The sequence below is a fragment of the Rhododendron vialii genome, chromosome 3a (genome assembly GCF_030253575.1).
Source record: "Rhododendron vialii isolate Sample 1 chromosome 3a, ASM3025357v1".
NCBI classification, from domain to species: Eukaryota; Viridiplantae; Streptophyta; class Magnoliopsida; order Ericales; family Ericaceae; genus Rhododendron; species Rhododendron vialii.
The window spans coordinates 14,107,810-14,129,376 of NC_080559.1; the positions used below are offsets into that span (position 1 = coordinate 14,107,810).

Here is a 21,567-nt window from a genome sequence, read left to right on the forward strand (position 1 = left end):
TTTTGGGTCAATAAGTCCATTGAACAAATTCCTAATGTGCGAGTCCACACCAGCAAGATCTTTCATTTGCTACTCAAGCACACCAGAGCCGCCATCCTCCTCTCATGCAATTCGTTGTCCTGCATTTTCTCTCAAGATCTTTGCATCCCTTCCGTCTATTGGTGGCGATTGCAGGCTGAGCTTGCTCTGCTCCTCCGCTGCTGGCCCTGCCACATTTGCTCCCCGCTGTGGAGAAGCCAATTCCAGCGCCATCTTGTTGCCGGAGTGATGAGACCAAGAAAAGGATAGCATTTGCATGTGGCATCATGTGACTCTTGTTCTCTGGCAAATTTTTGGAGTGACCCGGCACAGCCCATGACCGTGCTCTATGTTGGCTGACGATGCAGCAAAAAGCGTGACAAGTCACCAGAAGTTCGGGAAAACCCTCAGTAGATAATCAAGTATCGTCTCAATTCATCTATAACTCTGCATCCGATCCCATGGCAACAATATTGGAACTAGGATGGTTATATGGCAATTGGAGACACTTGTAGAAAGAGTTTCCCGGAGTTCTATATGTGTCATCATTGGGTACTTTCAAAGTTTCACGTGGAATTACTAATGTAATTCTCCCGACCAATGAATATTTGCATCACACCAGTCCGATCATCCCTTGTCTCCTAACATCCAAACAAAAGTTCATATTGAGTCTCATTAATCTTGGTTCAGATTTGTTCAACTGCACTTCGTTATTCCAAATATATATTCCAAATATATATAACGGGTTAACCGACGAGTACAATATATATATAAACGATGTGCACATTATTTTTCTGTTGTAAAAGAATGCCTAGTTAAATTTATCAGTTCGAATACAACAAACACTGGAGCACATGTATTTATCAAATCAAGACAAATACATTTTTTGCTGCTCTTATTTCCTTATAGAAGACATCAAAACTGCAGCATAGTTTTCTAGGAAAATATTCCTTACACAAGGAATCTACAACAGAGCATACTATCTTCAAGCAGAATAATACGATAATTAGACAATATGATAAATATCATGTGAACCTGAATTCAACATATTCTTTAAAATCTGTTCATCTCGTGAAACAGATAGGACCAAATGAATCAGGGAGGGGAAAAAATACAATCAACCCAACGGGCGCGAAACTATGCCTGGGAATGGAGGAAAAAACCAATCGGCTTTGATGACGGAAAATTCATTATTGTTGTGTTCCAAGAGTTAGTAGAATTTGAGGTCTTTGCTCATTTCATTACAACAGAAGTCTTCGGATGTCACTGAAGTTTGAACGTAAAGCAGAGAGGAACGCACCTGCAAAACAAATTTGCATCGACCTCAAGTGCCAGAAATAATTAAGGTTTTTGAATTGAATTACAAGGGACCTCAAAGACAACGATCCTTGGGAAGGTAGGCAAGTCTTAAAGGATGAGGGGACCCCATGGTGCGCCAAAGTACTACGGAGACCTCAGTGGAGTCCACCTCAAGCCCATCAAGGTTTACCGAGAAGATCATTCATACAAAATCGGGTACCAATATCTGATTAAACTACCTTTTGGAAAAAAATATGCCCAATGGATCCTACAAAATGAACAGTTCAGAAAACAATAAAGGGCTCAAGGTAGACCCTACCAAGTGCACTACAGCCTTGTAGAACTTTGGCCAGTATAGGGAGTCCCCAAATCTGGTCATGTATGGCCACATCCAAAGGGGGAAAAAGCAAACACAGAAAACAATGGAAAACCTTGGTTCACTACTCATCACATTGAAATATACAGAGTTACAGGAAAAGACAACTTTTAGAATTTAGAAGTATTATAGATGTTGATGCAATGTTCTGATAGAAGTGATTGGGAAGGGAAGTGCAGGTAATGTGGGTAGGGAAGACGAGAACGAGAAGAGCAATTCTTCCTTAAATTACCTCTGGAAAAGTGGCAAGCCTAAGAAGCCCGAGGAAAGGAAGAACAATATTTTCTTAATTGATTATAGTGATACAGTAAAAGCACAAATTTACCGTTTCTTAGATGCTCAACAAAATTGGTAATGACTAACTTCTCCTGCTAAACCTTCCAACTTTGGAGGTGAACAAAACTATAAATGGGTGGCCTTTCATCAGCCCTCTAAATGCAGCGCAAGTAAAGTAAGGGTAACTAAGGTAGAATCTTGTTATGGGTTGAGTTACCCTTCATATTGAACATTCCTGATTCATGAGGTCAAAGTACCCTACCCACTTATGCCAACTTGGCAACTCACAATGATACCTGAGTGTTTGGATAGCAAGTTAGCAACCAGTCCATATGGGATTTATACTGGAACTATGTGATTTAAATCTTCCGAGTCTGGAAATTAATTTAAGTCTTGCTTACCTCCAACTTTGCCATCAAAAACACGATGATCCGCAGACAACGTTAAACTCATTTTTGTGACAACTGAAGGCCTCTCGGTTCCTGGACATAGAGTAATACAAGTGAGAACTTAAACAAAAAATGCAATTTCTCAATGGTATAGTACAATTAATAAAGCATATGGTGTAACATTACCATCACTTCCAACAACTGGTTCCACAACTTCATTGCCCCTGCCAACAGCAAGAATACATGCCTGCAAGAAATGATTGACCAAGTTACATTTGAGATACTGATTTCACCCACCTCTCGAACCCTTGTCTTGGTTTTATGTCAAAGAAATTATTTGGACACAAGTGGAATCGTAGAGTAGTTAAAAATGTGTTTAAAGGTGTTATATAATAAGAAGTGGTGAAAGTGTTCCTGTGCTGTGTTTGTGTTTTTCAGTTAATAGTGAATCTGTGCTCCAATGAATGTGTTACAGGGTATGTTATCCACAAAAATGTCTTCCAAAAAAAGGTATAAAGATAAGGAAGGTACAAGATATAATATTTGACGAATTCAAGTAAGATACTAACACACATCAACATCACCCACTAACACACCCGCAAACAAACTAGGTAACACATCACATGGAGCATAAAATGAAGTCACTAGCTAAATATTCCTGAACATCTTACACTCGTACACAACTTGGCATGTGTTGTGATAGCCCGTGCATGCATGCATGCAGGAGCGGGGGGGGGGGGGGGGGGGGTGGGTGGGGGTTACCTGTGGAGGATTAATTATTGCACAAAAGTTGTCCACTGGAAACATTCCAAGGTTCGAGATGCTGCAAACAAGTTATCGGAAGTTTATCCAGAGATGACAGCTAGCCCCATTTCACTTCCAAAAGGAGGAAATGAAAGAAAATTATGTAAGGAAGTTTTCACATTGTATTCACCTGAAAGTGCCACCTTGAAATTCGTTGGGAGTAAGCTTCCCTGATCGTGCCTTTGCGGCTAGTTCCTTGACCTAAATTCCAGAAATCACCCAAGAATAAGAAATTATGAGAAGGAAGCTTTGGACATGGCTTTACTTACTTCCCAGAATTTAATCAAGAGACAATCCTACGAAAGGCTAGAAATATTACTGATACCTAAAACTACTTGAAGTTCAATCAGCTACTCTTGTTGCAGTTTCCATATTAGTTAAGACAAAAGACAAATAATATGATGACAATGATGAGTCAACTCCCAAACAGAGGCTGCAATGGTTCCTAATGTCCAGTTGCTAAATGATCTTTAGATCACAATAAACTGCAAGAATTTCAACCATCACTTGATGTCTAATGGTGAGCAATCTCTTTTAGGAGATTGAAACCAGAGCTGCATAACCTCAAGCTATTAAAGCCTGAAGACGGTAACATATACACCAGTGCGCAATGATGACTTCGTAAGCTACTACTTGGTAGTAAAAAGTTAGGGCTGCACCTAACTTCTGTACGCACAAGAATACTAAGATATGAAGTTAGAGGGTACCACAAAGAATCCCCATCCCAAACAATTGAGAATATCTTCCTCTCATCACCAGGAGCCATGGACTCTCTCTCTCTCTCTCTCTCTCTCTCTCTCATACACAGTGTAAACTTCCCAAAAATGCCTTGCTCATTATTCAAAGATCAAATTCTTCTAATCTCTTAACAAGAAGAAAATACAAAGTGAAAACTCCTCTCTCTCTCTCTCTCTCTCTCTCTCTCTCTCTGTCACACACACACACACATACACATAGCGTAAACTTTCCAAAAATGCCTTGCTCATTATTCAAAGATCAAATTGCTCTAATCTCTTAACAAGAAGAAATTACAAAGTGAAAACTCATTTTACCAGAAGGTGGCTCATTATTCATATATCAAATTCCTCTCTTAACAAGAAGAAAATAAAAGGTAAAGACTCATTTTACCAGAAGGTGGCTCATTTTTCAAGTATCTAATTCTTCTAATCTCCTCACCATTGACACAAAATATGGAAAATAAAAATCACCTTTGAGGTCGCTGCAATTATGAGGTAAAGAGATGGAAAAGAGCCAAATAAAATTACAAAAGCAAAAGCATTAAAGAAAATAAAAGAAAAATAAATATGAGAAAATTATTGGGGTGCTACAGGTAATATAATGTGGTCATTTGTGAGAGTGAACCATATTCATTTGACAATTGATCCTCAGTTTCAGCACTACAAACAATACCATTGTTTACTCTGCTCTTACTCATATATGTTGAGATTTCATTTCTATAGAGATAGCAATTGTAACTAGCCTGCTAGCTTGTTCAATCTCCTTCACTAAAATATTAAATTCAGCTCGAGAACTTGATCTGGCCACATTAAAAAAATTGAGCAAAGCCTGAACATGAATGAGCTTGACTTGTCAAGCTGGTGTTCTAATACTAGAACATCCCATGCTAATTGAATAACCAGGTAGTGATGTCATAAGTGGAAAACATAAAAATGTATTATATAACTACATAATGTAAAGTGAGAAATCATTTAACTGGTGTCAGCATTTGTTGGTTTCAGCGTGTCTCACCCATCCTCGACGTGTCATAGTTCTTAATGGCTTCCAAATAAAAGCACATGCCAAGGTCAAAATAAGAATACATAAACAACTTTTTTTCTTTTTTGATGATTTACTTTGCCATGCTAACTTATAATTTGTACAAACAAATAGTATAGCATATGGTGGTTGGTAACTGCTAATATTGAGAAGTTAAACCAGCTCGCAAGCTTGCAAAGTTTGAACATAAAGGTCTAGTAGGCTTGGGCCCGAGCCCGAGCCGAGCTCTACTATAAGATGGTCAATTAGGTTCGGGTCATTAGTATCCCTAATTGTAAAAACAAATTAAGTACCTCCGAGGAGATTGATGATATGGTTTTCTGATCTGCATTCCTTACGATTGGAGTCATCAACCCCTGTCAATGGGATTAATTATTAAGGATTAGGAGCTGTAAATAACATTGAGAAGAAGAAGAAGAAGGGGAACACAATACCTTCTCAGTAGCAACGGCGATTGATATGTCAACGCTATCCACTAGAACAACTTCACCTTTTTCAGTATCCCAGTAAGCTGCATTTACATTCTCAACCATCAGTATCTGAATCTCGCAATGAAAGAAATATAGCAACCAGAAGTACAAATATACTGAAATTTCAATTCAAAGTTAGAAGAATGCAGTCAACGTAAAGTAACAATTTCTTCAGTAACAGACATATGGAACAATCAGCAGAGCGCTTGTAATGAACTCAGCACTTGCATGGAATGCAATACCTGGAGAAACTGCTAATGGGGAGGGCAGATGGGCAAAGAAGAACGTGACGAAAGAAAGCAGCATTCCAATACTTACACTACTGTACATACGACAGTGAAACCTTTCAACACAAAACCCCCGAAAAAAGCTACAGTACCAGACATGAGTCGGTGGAAACATTCATGTGAAGGGGCGTTAAATAATCAGAAATTTACTCAAAGCGTAAATAAGGGAGATGAACTCCGATTTTGTGACAAACACAAAAGAAGAAAACTCATTGGCACATAAGAGTCATGTAAGAAACATGAAAAACTGTTTTTCAGTTACATTAGGTGCTAAATATCATAGTAGACTTGAAAAGCACAGGAGCAGAAAAAGAACTTGAGTAGGAACTGCCAGCCGCACAATCTTGATTCTCTTCACAAAAAAGATTATTTTAATTTCCAGCTTGGATCTATATAAGCACACATGCACATCAGCATACAAGTTTTGGCATCACATGCAGAGATGAACAGACGTATGAGCGTGAGTTAGTCATTACAATTAAACAAGGGAAAGAACAGGATTAGAAGTAATTGAGAAAGACAACGCAAAAAATCATATAACTCGTTTCAAGATCCTTTTCGTATATATTAATAATTACGCTTAAGAGATTCCTATACAATTGAACCATGGAAATCACAAGGTTCACATGAGTCAAGATTTCGATTAATCACAAAATTTACAAAGAAGGGCATGAACTTTTGGGGGGGAAAATAAGGGGAACATCAACTTCTGTGCATAGTTCAAGTTGCGTGGACTGATGGACATGGCCTGTATCTCAAGGAAACCCAACTCAGATTGTTAGAAAACAAAGACTTATGTTGACGGGTCCTAGGTACAATCTGAAGTGGCAGCCAGCTTAAATTTTTGAAGATGGGCCTATTCAACTTCCCAATATATCGACCTAAGTGATTCTAGCCCATTTAGTGTGTAGGACATGAAAACTTGGTGAGAGGCATTAATAACAATATGAAAAGATGTAACTTGGGCTTTCTGTAACTTGACACTTTAGAGGTACAATTACTATGAGCTCCGTACAAACCAATTACAAGAAATGACTCCAAACAGGCTAAGAAAATTTTGTAAACCATATATCAAAGTCTAAAGTCACATGCTGCAGTGATTAAACAATTCAAAAAAAGTCTTACCATTAGCTTCTGGAACATTTCTCAATGCGTTTGCAACAGCTTTGATAACAATGTCATTAACTGAGACTTTAACATCATGCTTCTCTGTGAATTGAGGAAAAAGAAAGCTTAAACTAGTAAATAACAAACAACCACATGCGACAGGTCAAGTTCTAAATCTATACCTTTGAGCTCCTTTCGAAAAGATAGAAGAGGGTCCAATATAACATCTGACAGAAGCCATGTAATATTTTAGATCATGACATGATTACTAACAACAAACTAAGAGTTGTTTATGGAGGTTCAAAACCTGAAGACAAATACAAATGAGGTGTATTTTGTTTTGATTCCAACAATCGCTTTGCTATCACCTGCCAAAAACAAAGAGACTTATAAATGGCGAGTATTTCGCAATGGGGCCTTGCACATCCAATTAAAATCTATGTCTTTCTACAATCCATTAAAAATCTCATGCATGTTGGAGCTTGTCCCACATCTGTTCATTATCACCTCCACAACTAGTATATGAACTTGGGTAGCCTCTTCATTTATAGACAATAGGTTTTGAGTATGATGCTTTAACAGTGCATAATGCTTAACTCATGCAGTATGATACTAGGCATGAATAACGACTAACGAAAAATTGTACATTGGAATTCACAGTCTTGCATTATTCTGCCTTTCGGGTTATTTTACTGGAGCGAAATGCATGACCGTTTTATGAGAAGTTCGATAATATTAATTTTCTATTAGATTGTTTTTTTGACATACCCAAACATCAATGACACTATCATGCAAACCATACTAAAATGGTCAATTAAGTGCTCAGTTTGTTGCACAATAGAGAGGAACATTTATAGTAGTAGTGTGTTGACAAAACCCAAACATCAATAGTATAGTGTCAATCAAAAAATGCTAAAACGACCAACTTCAGTGCTTAGTTTGTTGCACAATGGAGTAGAATTTGCAGTTATTTGCATTGTTGTACATGATATTGACTTCAGTTGAGTGACCCATTTACCTATCCTTGCTCTACTGGTTGCAGAGATTGTAGACACTCCAATTTGGCCTAACGATTATTTCAAGTCCCACCTTGTGGACCATCCCGATGATGAATGGATAATGTGATTGCTGATTGACTTCTCGTAAACCTGAGGACTTTGGTGAGTACTTTTATCTACTTAGAGGACCCAATTCAAAGCCAAATAGCCTTTCAGATAGAAATACAGCATCCTAGGAAGATACATCTGTCGGCCACAAGATCTATCTCACGGCCTCCACTACTTTCTTTCACCCGTGGAATATGGTGTTTGAAATTCTCCCAGAGAGATCGATTCCTTGCCCGCGAGATGCATTCCTCGGCCGTCAGATCCTTCTAGCGGCCGCCAGATCGTCTTCTTCTAGAATTCTGAAATGTTTTGTCTTCGTTTGATCGACACACCAAAACCCTAGAGCCTTTCTCCGATTTAGGACTACGAAAGAGATTCTGAGAAGAGATCTTGTGATTATATACTTCCCATTTAATTCGTGCATTGTGATTGGTTGGGGTTATGTCACCCAGAGCCTATATAAAGGGGCCTTAGGGTTCCAAAATTAACAATTCAATACATCCTCTCTAGCCACGATACTCTGCAGAAACCATCTCGCATACTCTCCCTACAAAAGCCCTAATCATTCGTAGGCAGTCGTAATCCGATGATCAAACCTCGAAGTCCAAACCCTAGTCCTAGGGTTTTGAGAAGCAAGTCAGTCAATCACTCTCAATCCGAAGCAATCGTGCATGAGTGATCAAGGTGGTGAGGCCGAGGGGCCTGTGGTTCGTTTGTATCTTTAATTCGTAGCATGCTTTAAATTCTTTGATTGTCTGTTTGTTCGTATTCTGGTGTGAGGAAGAACATCGGTTGGGACATCGTTCCCGCAGCCGGTACATCAATCTAGTAGGATCCCACGGCTGTGAATCCATTCACCGGCCGTGGAATCTATTCGCTGGGACAACCTATTGCTTTTTGTCTATTTTGATGTACGTTTAATTTGTTGCTATGGCTCACCATATTAAACTGTTTAAAAGCTAATAACCAGATTAATTGTTTGGAATTAAATAAAGCAAGCACTAATTATATGTTGAACAATTAAGGGCCGGTCTCACGACCGGGCGAAGAGGGGCCCTTATCATACTCTTGGCTCCCGTACCCGAAACCTCTACCTTGTTTTCTTAGTTTTAATAAACTAAGTGGTGACTCTTTTGTGGTAAGTTGTTATCGTGTGGAGATATTCCTAGCCATGGGAGTATCCACGATCTCAACCGTTGGAAAAGAAACAAGTGTATGGTGACGCTCCGTTTGGGAGGTGTCTACAGAGATGATGAAATTATCCACATTGACCATAACAAGAAAAGGGTATGGAAATAAGGCGTGTGACCGGACCGGCTTTTATTGACGTGCATTACGCTAAAGGGAACACTGGAGCATTAATTTCAACATGGTCCATAAATTAAGAGTTTATTCCATGGAAGATTGGTTTTCAACTCTAATTATGCTATCTTCTCTGACAGCAAGAACTTAAATTGCAACAAAACACAGCCACAAATAACATGTGCAGGGTCACCCATGCCAACCAAAGGAGCCAAAATTGAATTCAAATGCCCAGACATGAACTGCCTTTTGCCCAGTATATGTTACATAAGGCCACATTCTTTACCCAACTGCAGTTACCCTATTCACTTCTTGGCCATATCTTTGCAGTGCAGTTAACTTAAAGTGATCTTCATTTCACAAAGCCATCTTATCCAGAATTTCTCGTCCACCATTCTAGAAACTGAAACTTATTGAAGATGCCTTTACCTCCTCATATTCCTCCTAATTTGTCTTGCCACTCAGCATCTCAATATCTACTTCTTAGGTCTACCAGCCAGTTCATTGGCAGCACAACATTCTGTGTTTATATATTCTGGGCCTAATACCGTTAATACCGTCTTAAAAAGTGCTTCAACTTTACGTTTTTAAGGATTAAAGAATCAATTCAACTTGAGCATCAACATAAACAAGCAAAGCTGTATTATCCATGTAAATAGTGCAGTACCTTCAAACCTAACAAATAACACACCTGTAAAATGCATTCCTGAACAGAAGGAACCGTGCAAAGTAGTTTACCATTTTATCCAAGTTACCTTGCGAATCTGACTATTTGGCAAGTCCTCATAAGAATCTGACTGTTTCAAGTGACTTTTTGATTCAGGTGAAGCAGGGAGAGAAGTTTGTGGATGAATTCGAGGTGACTGATCCTTGAACAAAGTCTTTGGAGATGCTTTCCCAGACTTTATTGCACCTAAAACATCTCCTTTTAACAGGGTACCACGAGGACCTGATGCTGTTATAGACGATGCATCCAATCCATGTTCTGTTATTAGCAGCTTAGCTGATGGGCTAATTCTTTTAAAACCTGTTTTCTGCGCTCTTGGTTCACTTCTAGCTTCATGTTGGGTTGGCATTTCCTCTTTGACCTCCCCACCACTAATGGAGGCCCTCACAGTTTCAATATCATCTTCATCCTCAACCTTTAAAACAGATAGCTTTAGTGTTCCCATATGGGTATAAAATAGGCCAACAAGAGATATTATAGACCAAATAAAACAAAAAAAAAATTGGCGAAATAAAAAAGCTTCATCAAGAAAACTGTTGTTCCTCATAGCTTGCATTGGTAGGCAAAAGATGCATTGCCTATTATGTAGACAAAAGCAAGCCATAAAATTGTCAGGCATCAAAAAAACTTACAGTTACTGCTACTGGTTGTCCCACAGCAACATCCTTTGAACCTTCAGGGGCCAGTATCTTAGCAAGAAACCTGCGGCCACCAGTCCTCCAAAAAGTTAAACCAAATCTATGCAATGTGTCAATCAGATAGTGCGCTGTTCAACGCAATTTCATTTATTTCCACATCTGATTAACCATCATTAGAACTTAGAAGTACATAATTGCAGAAATAGGCATCAGGATGACATAGACAGGCACAAGCTCAAAGAAACTACAAGGAAGAAGGGAATATAGCATTCTGTAAGAAACAGAAGCCATCTTCTGATGAATATCGTTTTCACACACTAATATATGCACTAATGCTGAGGATGGCATTTTTCCTATTCGAATATGAAGAGTGTTTATTAACTCAAAGTTCATCATCATACGCATTTGACTGTCTCTGAGACTTCTGTCCTGGAAATCTTATAAGGGTATTTCAACCGCAACATACTACGGAGATTAAAACATATACAAATCAGATAATATAATGGTTATCTAGCATAAGAATGACAGTTTAAATATGGAACACGCAGCATTCTTCTTTTTAGCCCCATCAAATAAATATGTGCTCTATATGAGTAATCTTGACTGCAGGAAAGAATGTTACCCTTCTTCAAGACTTTCGAATTCGACAGTAGCTTTGTCAGTCTCTATCTCACACAAGACATCACCCACTTCTATCTGTATGGAAAAACAATTGATCAAGAAAGCAGGGAAAGCAGATGCAAAATCTCAAAAATCAATCAATCATAGGGATGAGGTATCACAAGTGCAGATTCAACAACCTTGCATCACGGATGACTAACCTTATCGCCTTCTTTTTTCTTCCACTTGACAATGTTACCCTGGCTCTGCGTGAGAAGAAGCAACACTGATCTTTAGCTCCAATGACAGAAGAGAAAGTTGGACATAATTTACTGAGCAGAAACCCCAAGCCCTACAATCTAATGTAGCACGGACACTTTGTTGGAGCTCACGTATCGGTGTCGGACACTTTTCGGACACTGACACTCTCCGGACACATGTCCGACGCTCCAATCTGAAGTGTCCTACTTTTTCTCAACGTTTTTGGTTTGGACACTCCACGGACACGCCAAAAAAATGCTTAGGACACTCTTGGGACACTCGCAAGACATGTCGGGGCATTAAACGAAATGGTTAAGACTCTTGTTAAAGCTTAGAAAAGTCTTTCTTCTTGTGTACCATATAATAGTTTATTAATGACAGAGACACATAGATGATGAAACGCTTTTTGTTGAATACTTTTGTGAATAATGTGATGATATATAAGATCTAAGCTATATATGGTGTTATATAGAATTAGAGCCTTTTTATACGCATAATTGTAAAAATATAAATCATCTAAAACGTGTCCCCTAAAATGTTGTGTCCTCCAATTTTTTAACATTGGTGTGTCGCGAGTGTCGGTGTCGTGTCGCATGTCCGTGTCCTACATAGCCTACAATTTACAAGATATTCTACCATTGTTGGGGATAATGCCGGCATCTCAAGAATGATATGAGGCGGAAGTTCAGATGAGCTGATCTTAATAGCACTAGTTTCCTGTTCTCTGGCTTCAATATTTGATATTGACTTTTCCTCTTTGCCCTCCGACCCACCAGTGACTGTGGCAGGGACGTTTTGGATATCATCTGCATCTTCAACCTTGTGAAGCACAATATGTTAGCATCGGAAACCACAAAGAATTAAAGTTCCAACAAAAAAACCCAGGAAGTCTAGAACAGCAATACACAGTACAACTCCTCAAAGTTTATAACGTAAACAAGAAGACAGTTTTCCTCAGTATGTCATATGCTGAATAATTATGTCTCCAACGACAGCACAGCCTTAAAGAAAGAAGAAAAGGAATGAACAGGAAAAACATAGTGAACATAATAAACTAGAAAAAACAGCACAACATAACTTATTATTTACTTGAAAATTAACATAAATTAGTTTCCATTTCCCCAGGAAAGGAGAGAATCCAAAATAAAATTGGAAAACAGACAAAAATCTAGAAAACAAATAAATTTATAAAGGGAAAAAAATTGAAATAGTCCCTGTAGTTAAGTATTTGTGTCAATTTGGTCCCTGTAGTTACAACTGGCTCGATTTACACTCTATACTTTTCATTTTGTTCCAATTTGGTCCAATTACTAACTTCCGTTAGTCCGTCGTTAGTCCTTTAAACAACAAAATCATATGGCCCCCTTTTTTGGGGTTAAAATAGACTCATTCGGCTAAAGAAGCCAACTGGCTTATTTTTTTTATCCTTATTCAAATTTTTTTCGTATTTGTAATTTTTCGTCAATTTTTTTGGGGTTATTGCATCGTCATGACGAGAGGAATCTAAAAAGTAAAATTATGATCGAAATCCAATTTTTTTTGAATAAAGACGAAAAAATTGGCTTATTGACTAATTTTTGTCTTTATTCAAAAAAATTAGGTTTTGATCGTAATTTTTTACTTTTTAGATTCCTTTTGTTATGATGATCCAATAATTCCCAAAAAAATGACGAAAAACTAACAAATACAAAAAAAATTGAATAAGGACAAAAAAATAAGCCAATTGGCTTATTTAGCTGAATAGGGTTACTCATTCCCCTCTTGCCCTAATATACCTCTAAACCAAAACACAGTTCATTCTTCCATTCTCCATTGATAAAGAGGCACTTGGGAAGAATTTGGTTATAATTTTCTACAAAATGTTGCCATCGAATTCAGCATTTTCATGATCAGCCATGAGGCATCATAACCCCTAATATTGTCTACATGTTCAACTTGTGGACAAATACTGAGATGTCTTATTTTTCTACATAATACTGAAAATGCATATAGAACCATGTCCAAAAGTCACAACATGATATAAATCCAAAAGTCATAACATGATAAATAATCATGTCCAAAAGTCAGAATATTATATAAATTCAGTTCCAAATTTACCATGTCATAACCTAATACATAGACATAACAAATCACTCAACTAGGTTACAATAAACCAAACTTAACAGTCCAAGTAGTTACAAAAAATAGTGTCATGTCATTCCATTCATTTTCCTACACTTGGCTTATGCACTGATTCCTGACTAAGAATGTTGAAAAATAAACCTAAGCCAGTTTTTTCATCTTTATTAAAAAAAAATTGAATTTCAATAATAATTTTTTACTTTTTAGATTCTTCTCGTCATGACGATGTAATAACCCCCAAAAAATTGACGAAAAACTAACAAATACGAAAAAAAATTGAATAAGGACAAAAAATAAGGAAGTTGGCTTATTTAGCCGAACGGATCTGTTTTAACCCCAAAAAAGGGGGCCATATGATTTTGTTATTTAAAGGACTAACGGAAGTTAGCAATTGGACCGAATTGAAACAAAATGGAAAGTACAGAGTGTAAATCGAGCCAATTATAACTATATGGACCAAATTGACACAAATACATAACTACAAGGACTATTACAGTTTTTTCCCCATTTATAAATTATTATTTAAATGTCATAATAAAAACGGTAACTCCGAGATGAAAAAAATACCTCAAAGCAAAATGTAATGGTAGAAAATAACACTAATTTACCGTAATTGCAATAGCTTGTCCCACTGGCACATCCTTTGAACCTTCAGATACTAATATCTTTGCCATATATCTGCATAGAACATTCCACCAATACACCATGCTCAACGACATTTCCATCTTAAATTTATGTTCTTCATTTCTGACTCTTTGTTAGATTCACGTTATATGTGCGGGATTAATTATTCATCTCGACGAGTGGAGTCTAAGAAGTAAAGCATTATGTCCAAAAGCAAAAAAAAAAATTTTACTACAGAAGAAAAAAAAAATACAAACAGCTGGTTTTTTTGTCTTTATGTCATCTTATGTGAACTTTTTAAAATTCGGTCCACATTTTTTTACTTTTTTTATTCCTCTCGTCTAGAAGAATGGTTAATCCCAAAAATTATGAAGAAAAGCTAAACAAAATTATGAAAAGTAAAAAAGATTCCGAAAAAAATACCGGACCAAAATTTAGGGAGAAGGGGGCCTTAAAAATGAGCCCAACTCAAAAGAACAGTTTTATATGCACTGCACAATTAAACTTTACAGAAGAATAAGATCCTAAAGGGCAGTGATGATCTTTCAAACAGATACATCTAATCACAACAACGCACCAAAACAGAAGTCCACAAAGAGAGAGAACACATAATCATACACTTCCAACAAATGATAGTTTCTGCATAAAAAAGTGAAAACAGCACGGGAGAAACAACTCTTAGGGAAAAGATAGGAAGCTAAGTTTTCCCTGTCAATGCCAACAAAATAACATCAGAGCATAAAGGCAGAATTACCCCTCTTCAAGACTTTCAAACTCAACTGTAGCTTTGTCTGTCTCTATTTCACATATCACATCGCCCACATCTATCTGTCAATCAAACAACTGTAAATAGAACAAGACTTGCCGAAATAATCAATGAAGAAGCCCGCTGCTTTTTCCAGGGAAATTCATCTTCTCCACTACAAATCTAAAAACTGAATGTTACTGACCTTATCTCCTTCCTTTTTCCTCCACTTCGAAATGTTACCTTGACTCTAAAAAAAGAAAAAGAAAAAAGATACAAGGAAATTTTCTTTCAGAAAAAGGAAAACTGACGAGAAAATGTCTTAAAGGGTAAAGGATGAATTCCTATACTGTAGTACTTTACCATTGTGGGGGACAAGGCTGGCATTCCAATGACCGTGTGCAGAGGAGTTTCTGCAGTCACAAAACCAGAGTTATATCATTCAGATGACTAACAAAAACAAAAAAAGGGCCAGATGAAATATAAAATAGGACAACATGTGATCCAACTTACACCATAAAGTGAATCATAAACTCTGATCTAAGCTAATAACTACGTCTGTAGCAATCATTGGCGTCCAAGTCAAACTAATACTAACACCATGAGATGCAACATGTGCTAGTTGTTTCGAGACCCTCTTAAAATTACTCCCTCCGTCCCCATTTGTTGGTCCCTTTTGGGGATTCCAACTTAATAAGGGAACACAATCATTGCCTGTCTTATCACTTTATTTTACCATTTTACCCTTCAATCCATTTAGTTTTGAAGTGGCACAATCTTTTCGGGACAGCAAAAAGTGCTAACCAGGACCAACAAATGGGGACGGAGGGAGTATGTTGGTAACCAAAAAAAAAAAAGAAAAAAAAGAAAAAGAAAAAGAGAGGGTTGCAGAGAGTATAACACTATAGCAGTATCAACTAATATAAAGGTTCTTGTCATATCCATTGCTACGACTTCTTAACTTGCAATAGATAAAACACTCAAGATCACATCTTTGGCCACCAATCCGGTGAACTTGGGGCTCAACTCAAACAAAGAGTCAGTTCACACGCACTTTGCAGCGCTGTAAATCCATGATGCGCCCACAATAGAAGAATAACTATGTGCTGGACTGGAGCACATTATCAGGAGAACTTTAAGCTGGACTGGGTTATGGCTAGTTGCACTTCGCAAGTCCAGCTGGTCTAGTATGCACCCTCAGCAATTTATGAAGCAAAATCAATTTGTATATCGGCTAGTAATTCTTAATCCCAATTCTGAAACTGTGTTCTACTACCTATTCATTTTTTTCAGGTGGCATATGCAAGGGCGATAAGACTCAGAAAGCTCATATCCCCAAAACACATGTAAATTTAGCATGACTGCATGAGATTTAAATATAATGGCAGAACTTGTACCTGCGGATGAGAAATATCTGATGCTTGTGAACTGCACAATCACAATTACCGTTAGAAAAATAACCCGACAAGAAATAAAAATAGTACTCTATCCTAAGGACTAACCTTAAGCTCAGAAGAACAATCACGGACTATAGCAAACGCTGAGAAACGAGCAGGCCTGACAAACTTTAGCATCAGTGAATTGCAACTTGCAAGGAGAAACCAAAGATTAGGATGTTCGGTTGGCTCAAATGAACAACTGAGTAAACAGCCCAACAGACCCAACCTGGCTTGAATGCCCTTGATTTTGATGTTCATAAGGCAGTGCAAAGGTTTCAACCTATGAAGCACCGACATCTCTAGAGGTCAAAGTATCGCAGTGTCGGGACACGGCGGGGACACGTATGGAACACGCCACGTGGTGTGCCCCATAATTTAATTTAAATTTTTTACAGGGACACGGGGGGACATGGCTGGGGACACGGCAGGGGCCAAACTGTAATTTTAAAAAAAATGGGGGTCAAACTGTAATTTTTTTTAAAAATGGGGCCAAATTGTAATTTTTTAAAAATTTCTAGGTGTCAAACTAAAATTATTTGTTTATTTATATAAATAAATAAATACACGTGGCGTGTCCCCCGTCGTGTCCGTGTCCCCATTTTTTTAAAATTCCCGTGTCCATATCTGTGTCGGTATCCGTATCCGTGTCCGTGCATCATAGGTTTCAACTATAACACGGATAGTATCAGCAGTTCAGCACTGCATGATTGGTCCTAGGCTCCTAGCATAGGACTTTTATTTGCATTGGATTCAGTTTTTCTTGCATTGTGCGGGTTTTTAAAAGGAAAATTTTCAGCTGATTGAGGCCCTATTCCTACCTGGTCATTGTTAAATCAGAATCTTCCACAACCACAAAGGCCTGTTTGTTTGGGAAAATAACCTAAAATCTTTCTTAATCAGCAACAAAGAACAAGTATATCCTTATTTTACCTTTTGAATTAACACTTCAAAATTTCTGAATTTGCAAATGGCTCACTCAAAGGTTTTCGATACATTAAAGTTTGAACAATTTAATCTTGAATCTCGTAAATTTAGAATAGGTAACTCTACCATAGAAAAAGGGACCAAATATAACTTTTTACAAGAACTTAAAAACTGAATTTTCTTGACTCTTTTGCTTTTAGAACCAGATATGTCTAATCAACCATTCTGTAAAAAGGTGAGATCTCGAATGGTTTAATTCAATCTGGAAAAATTACGAAATCAAAGAAACAGGCCCTGACTTAACATTCCTCTTTGATTTTAACATGAGCAACCTAAACCAAGTTGCACCGTATAGATAACTGTCACAAAAAGTTGCTGAATTGATGAAAAAACACTACTCTGGCTCATAAATAAAATCCCAGTCTTGGTGTCCACAATAGAGAATAAGAACCTCAGGGGACAAGGGACATGATATCCATTCGAACTCATAAATCCAGATGGATAGCCAACTGGACAACAAATAAGAAGGCTGTAGATGCAAACCTTAGCACTGCAACATGAGCATTACCAAGAGACTGTTGCAATCTGCAAGTGCGGCAACAACCGGTCCATGATGAGCAAGGATGTTAAGAGAAATACACGGATCTACACAGATGACTATCCATTCAATGCACTAACGAGGAAGCAAAGGAACAACAGCTGCTCTATAAGGTGATCCCCCTTTTTCATCATCATATGCAAATTTCCGTTATATGCTTATTTGGACGCTGCTCTCTCCCTCCCCCCCCTCCCCCCCCCCTCTCCCTCTCTCTCTCTCCTACTAAAATTTCCCTATGGGCTTCATTATCTTCTATTTATGAAACCTCTAAAGATGGAAGAAAAGGGCTCAAACGGTCAAACCCATAACAGCTTTTAGCTACCACAACTGTTGAAACCCCCAAAACCTCATTCGGAAGCAAAAACCCAGAGGATATCAATGTTTTGGTGGTGGGTTCAACTAGCCAACTAGGTATATTGGGAAGTTTGTGATTGAGTTAGTAAATAGAGGGTTTTATATTATAGATGTTGCTAGGGAGATGAGTGGGATGGGGGTAGTACTTAGGGGTTTGGAAGAGTTATGGAAGTGTTCAGGAGGTATGAAGGAGGATTTGGGACTGATTATGGAGGTATAAGTGAGAATTCGAGGGAGGGGTTGATGCTCTGTTTTTATGAGAGTGCAGGGAAATGAAAAATGGAGGGAAGAGAGTTAGGGTTTGAGGATTTTCCCTCTAAAAAAGGGTGAGTCATCCACATTTTCCCCTAATTTAAGCCATATCAGTGTCTTACGTGCTGTGTAACGGCTAGTGGTGTCCAACTCATCAATTTCCGTTAGTAATTTGACAGATTTAGATGGTAGGGAGTTAATTGGATAACGGCTTCATAGTTTAGGAGTCTAATTGAAGTTTATTAAAGTTTGGGTGTCTATTAGACATTGAGGTCGAAGTTTGGGGGGGTCTTTTGATATTTTCCCCAACACTTAGGCATCTAGGTTTCCATTAGTAGACGTAGGTCATAGTAGGTTGCTATATCGTAGAATGGTTTGAGAAGTTATTTTTCCTCAACCTTAGTCCCTTCAGAAATTCCATTTTATGTTTTGGAGACATGTACTAATTGAAGTCATATTCAAACTGAGAACGCGCAATTTGGGCATTTTGAAAAGGAAATATCTATTTAATAGCCGAGCTCAGTTTTCGAATCTTATGTACATTCATAAATCTAACGGTCTAAAGTGGTTTCTTGAATCCAACGACTGATTTCTTGGGCTAGCCATTTTTGGGAAGAGTTCAAATCAATCTCTCTAAAAAATCAATACCAAAACAGGAATTCATACTCCCTCCATTCCTAAATGAGAGTCCCCTTTCACTTTTTTCTGTTATTTTTATTTTGTTTATATCGTTCAATTTATAATATTTTTTATGATTTAAAAAATTTTGTCTAATAAAACTAGATGAGATCTATCAAACAAGATCCATATTGGATATTTTTAGCATTATAGATTGAAAGATAGAAACAATTTTTTGAAGTGTCTGAAATAGTAACATGGACTCTCATTGAGGAACGAAGGGAGTAGATAATATGAGGTTCTCCTAAAAAGTAAAAACCGCTGTAGGTAAGTGTTGATGGTGAACTTGAGACCATCATATTAACTAGGTTTAGTTGCGATCATGGTTTCTTTGGTAGTGAAAAAATAATAAGAATAATGCAGCCATCAATGTATTGGTTTGGTTGGCATGTCGCAGATCATGGATGTTATAAGGGTGAAGCTTATTGGAAAAAAAACCCGCAGCTTTTGGGATGATTTAGTTTGCTCATACTTTACTTAGGACACTCGAAACCATATCGAATGCTAAATTCTTCGAATTGTGCCTTTAGGCACGGGCATGCACTAGTAGACCAACAATTTGCAATAGGACAGAGAGATTACTTGTTTTAAACACCTCTTCCTTCCCCTTTCCTCCATTCAACCAAATCAATGAATGAAACCCCAATCCATTCCCAAGTTACCTACTTTCCTTGCCTCTTCTTTTCTATCCTTCCCACCAGACATAGAATAACTATTCTTAGCACTTAATCATCTCAATTTCCTAGCGGAAGCCTACCAAATTACCTATTGTGCTGAATGAAGTCCCTATTATGACGAAGCAAATAAGCATTTTGTCAAGGCTAATGATTCGTCTAAGTCACAATGATATTGACCCTAAAATAAAAAGTAGACAACACACCATGAGTGATTCATAAACCTTTCTATTCCCTTCATCAGGTAAATGACAAAAAGCTCACAATTCTAGAAGCAATATGGGTTAAGAAGATGCTTTCCAACCATCGTTACTGGCCTATTTGTTGTTCTCAAGAGCCAAAGAATTGTGTCTATTCCAAAGCTTTATCCAAAATTAATGTACTGAGTAGGGGCCGCTGTAGTAAGGTTTGGGGGTTCAAAAAATGCGCTAAAATTTTACATTGTTTTTTACATATCATTTGACTTTTTCATTAATATTGTCTGTATTGGATCATTTATACAAAGCCAGAATAAATGAAAATTCACCTAAATTTGAGAGTAAATAGATCATATAGCTTGACAAAACAAAATAAACGACCCGATAAGTTTTCAATCATAATAAATATCTTTATTATATGTACTTTTGTATACAAAATTATTTTAATACATTTTCGCCACCGCTGACCTAAAATCCCGTAACCGCCTTTGATACTGAGGCACCAAAAACGAGCAGAGTCGCAACCGTTGATTGTTCTTCACAAAGTGGAAGTAGTAGTAGAAAACTACACGCAAAGATACTGTAAGCAACTGCAAACAATATCCCTTAAACTTTAGAGGTCATTAAAATAGGTTAGTAAGTTGACATTTAGGAGTGTCAGTCATCTCTAATCTTGCAATTCATATTTCAGCAACATACATATTCTCAATTATGAAGTCTAATGTTAAAGAATCAATCAAAATTCGCCGAGGCGAATCAGAATAAAACCTACAATGGACGAAGATGCATCAAAATACAGGAAAGTGAATCATCTGAGATACGAAAAGAGCAAAGATATTGATTCATTGTCATGAACAATAATTGGAACTTACATGTATATTGAGAGAGAGAGAGAGAGAGAGTACCGTGAGAGGGATCGGGAGAGAAGGCGGGCCTTGAAGAGAGAAGGAGCACGAGAGATCACCGGATGACGAAGCCGTGAGAGAGCCATCGATCATCCGCAAGCACTGTTGTGCGTGCGTGAGAGAGAGAGAGACAGAGAGAGAGAGAGAGAGAGAGGTTTGAGAGCTCGGCTATGTAATTAGGTGAATTTGGACTCTGAAAGAGGAACTGAACAACACTAATCGGCTTTGACCGCGTGGGGCCAGTGTTCTGTAATTGCGAAGGCGGGCTGTGGGCTGCGACGTTGCAGAGTTAGGTGGCAAGTTTGGCAACAACTCAAACCGCTAGGTGCGATGCGAGTGGGGTTAGGGAGCTTCTTTTTTTTTTTTTTTTTAAGAAAATGTGTGATTTTGGCACTTCACTTTTAATTAATGGCACTTTTTTTTAAATTTTATTTTTACACATGATCAAAACACAAAATGGAGTGCCAGTGATTAAAACTGAAGTGCCAAAATCAATGTCCTAAACTTATCATCAATATCAAATAACGACGGCACATTCAAAGTTATACAACTCAAACAAAAGATTCTAAAAACAAAAAAAAGCGCAACTATGATTTTCACGCGGAACACACGAACAATAA

General features: G+C 37.7%; 1 protein-coding gene across 4 annotated transcripts; it reads right to left on the reverse strand.

Annotated features, from left to right (window-relative positions):
* Window positions 1-25: 25 nt before the first annotated feature.
* Window positions 26-21,252, reverse strand: LOC131319472 (dihydrolipoyllysine-residue acetyltransferase component 1 of pyruvate dehydrogenase complex, mitochondrial). 4 transcript variants are annotated; one of them, XM_058349717.1, is made up of 23 exons: window positions 20,948-21,193; window positions 17,833-17,874; window positions 16,429-16,507; window positions 16,324-16,354; window positions 15,290-15,339; window positions 15,132-15,176; window positions 14,936-15,009; window positions 14,166-14,235; window positions 12,073-12,255; window positions 11,397-11,441; window positions 11,198-11,271; window positions 10,570-10,639; window positions 9,966-10,352; window positions 7,110-7,170; window positions 6,985-7,029; window positions 6,821-6,904; window positions 5,373-5,449; window positions 5,232-5,294; window positions 3,293-3,363; window positions 3,121-3,181; window positions 2,545-2,605; window positions 2,371-2,451; window positions 26-383 (listed from the first exon to the last, which is right to left on the reverse strand). In XM_058349717.1, the coding sequence occupies exons 1-23, from the start codon at window positions 21,031-21,033 to the stop codon at window positions 304-306; spliced, it is 1,920 nt and encodes a 639-aa protein (XP_058205700.1). In that variant the 5' UTR covers window positions 21,034-21,193; the 3' UTR covers window positions 26-303. The 4 variants fall into 4 exon arrangements, with proteins under 4 accessions (XP_058205700.1, XP_058205702.1, XP_058205703.1 ...); XM_058349719.1 differs by having other exon boundaries at window positions 16,429-16,483; window positions 20,948-21,186; XM_058349720.1 differs by lacking the exon at window positions 26-383 and adding an exon at window positions 853-1,318 and having other exon boundaries at window positions 16,429-16,483; window positions 20,948-21,252.
* Window positions 21,253-21,567: the final 315 nt, after the last annotated feature.

Excerpts from the sequence above, each read along its gene's own strand:
- LOC131319472 (XM_058349717.1), bottom strand. The coding sequence starts at position 21,033 with ATGGCTCTCTCACGGCTTCGTCATCCGGTGATCTCTCGTGCTCCTTCT. Across the intron at positions 15,340-16,323 it reads CAGATATTTCTCATCCGCAG|AAACTCCTCTGCACACGGTC; the intron begins GTACAAGTTCTG and ends TTGTGACTGCAG. Across the intron at positions 7,030-7,109 it reads TCATTTGTATTTGTCTTCAG|ATGTTATATTGGACCCTCTT; the intron begins GTTTTGAACCTC and ends GGCTTCTGTCAG.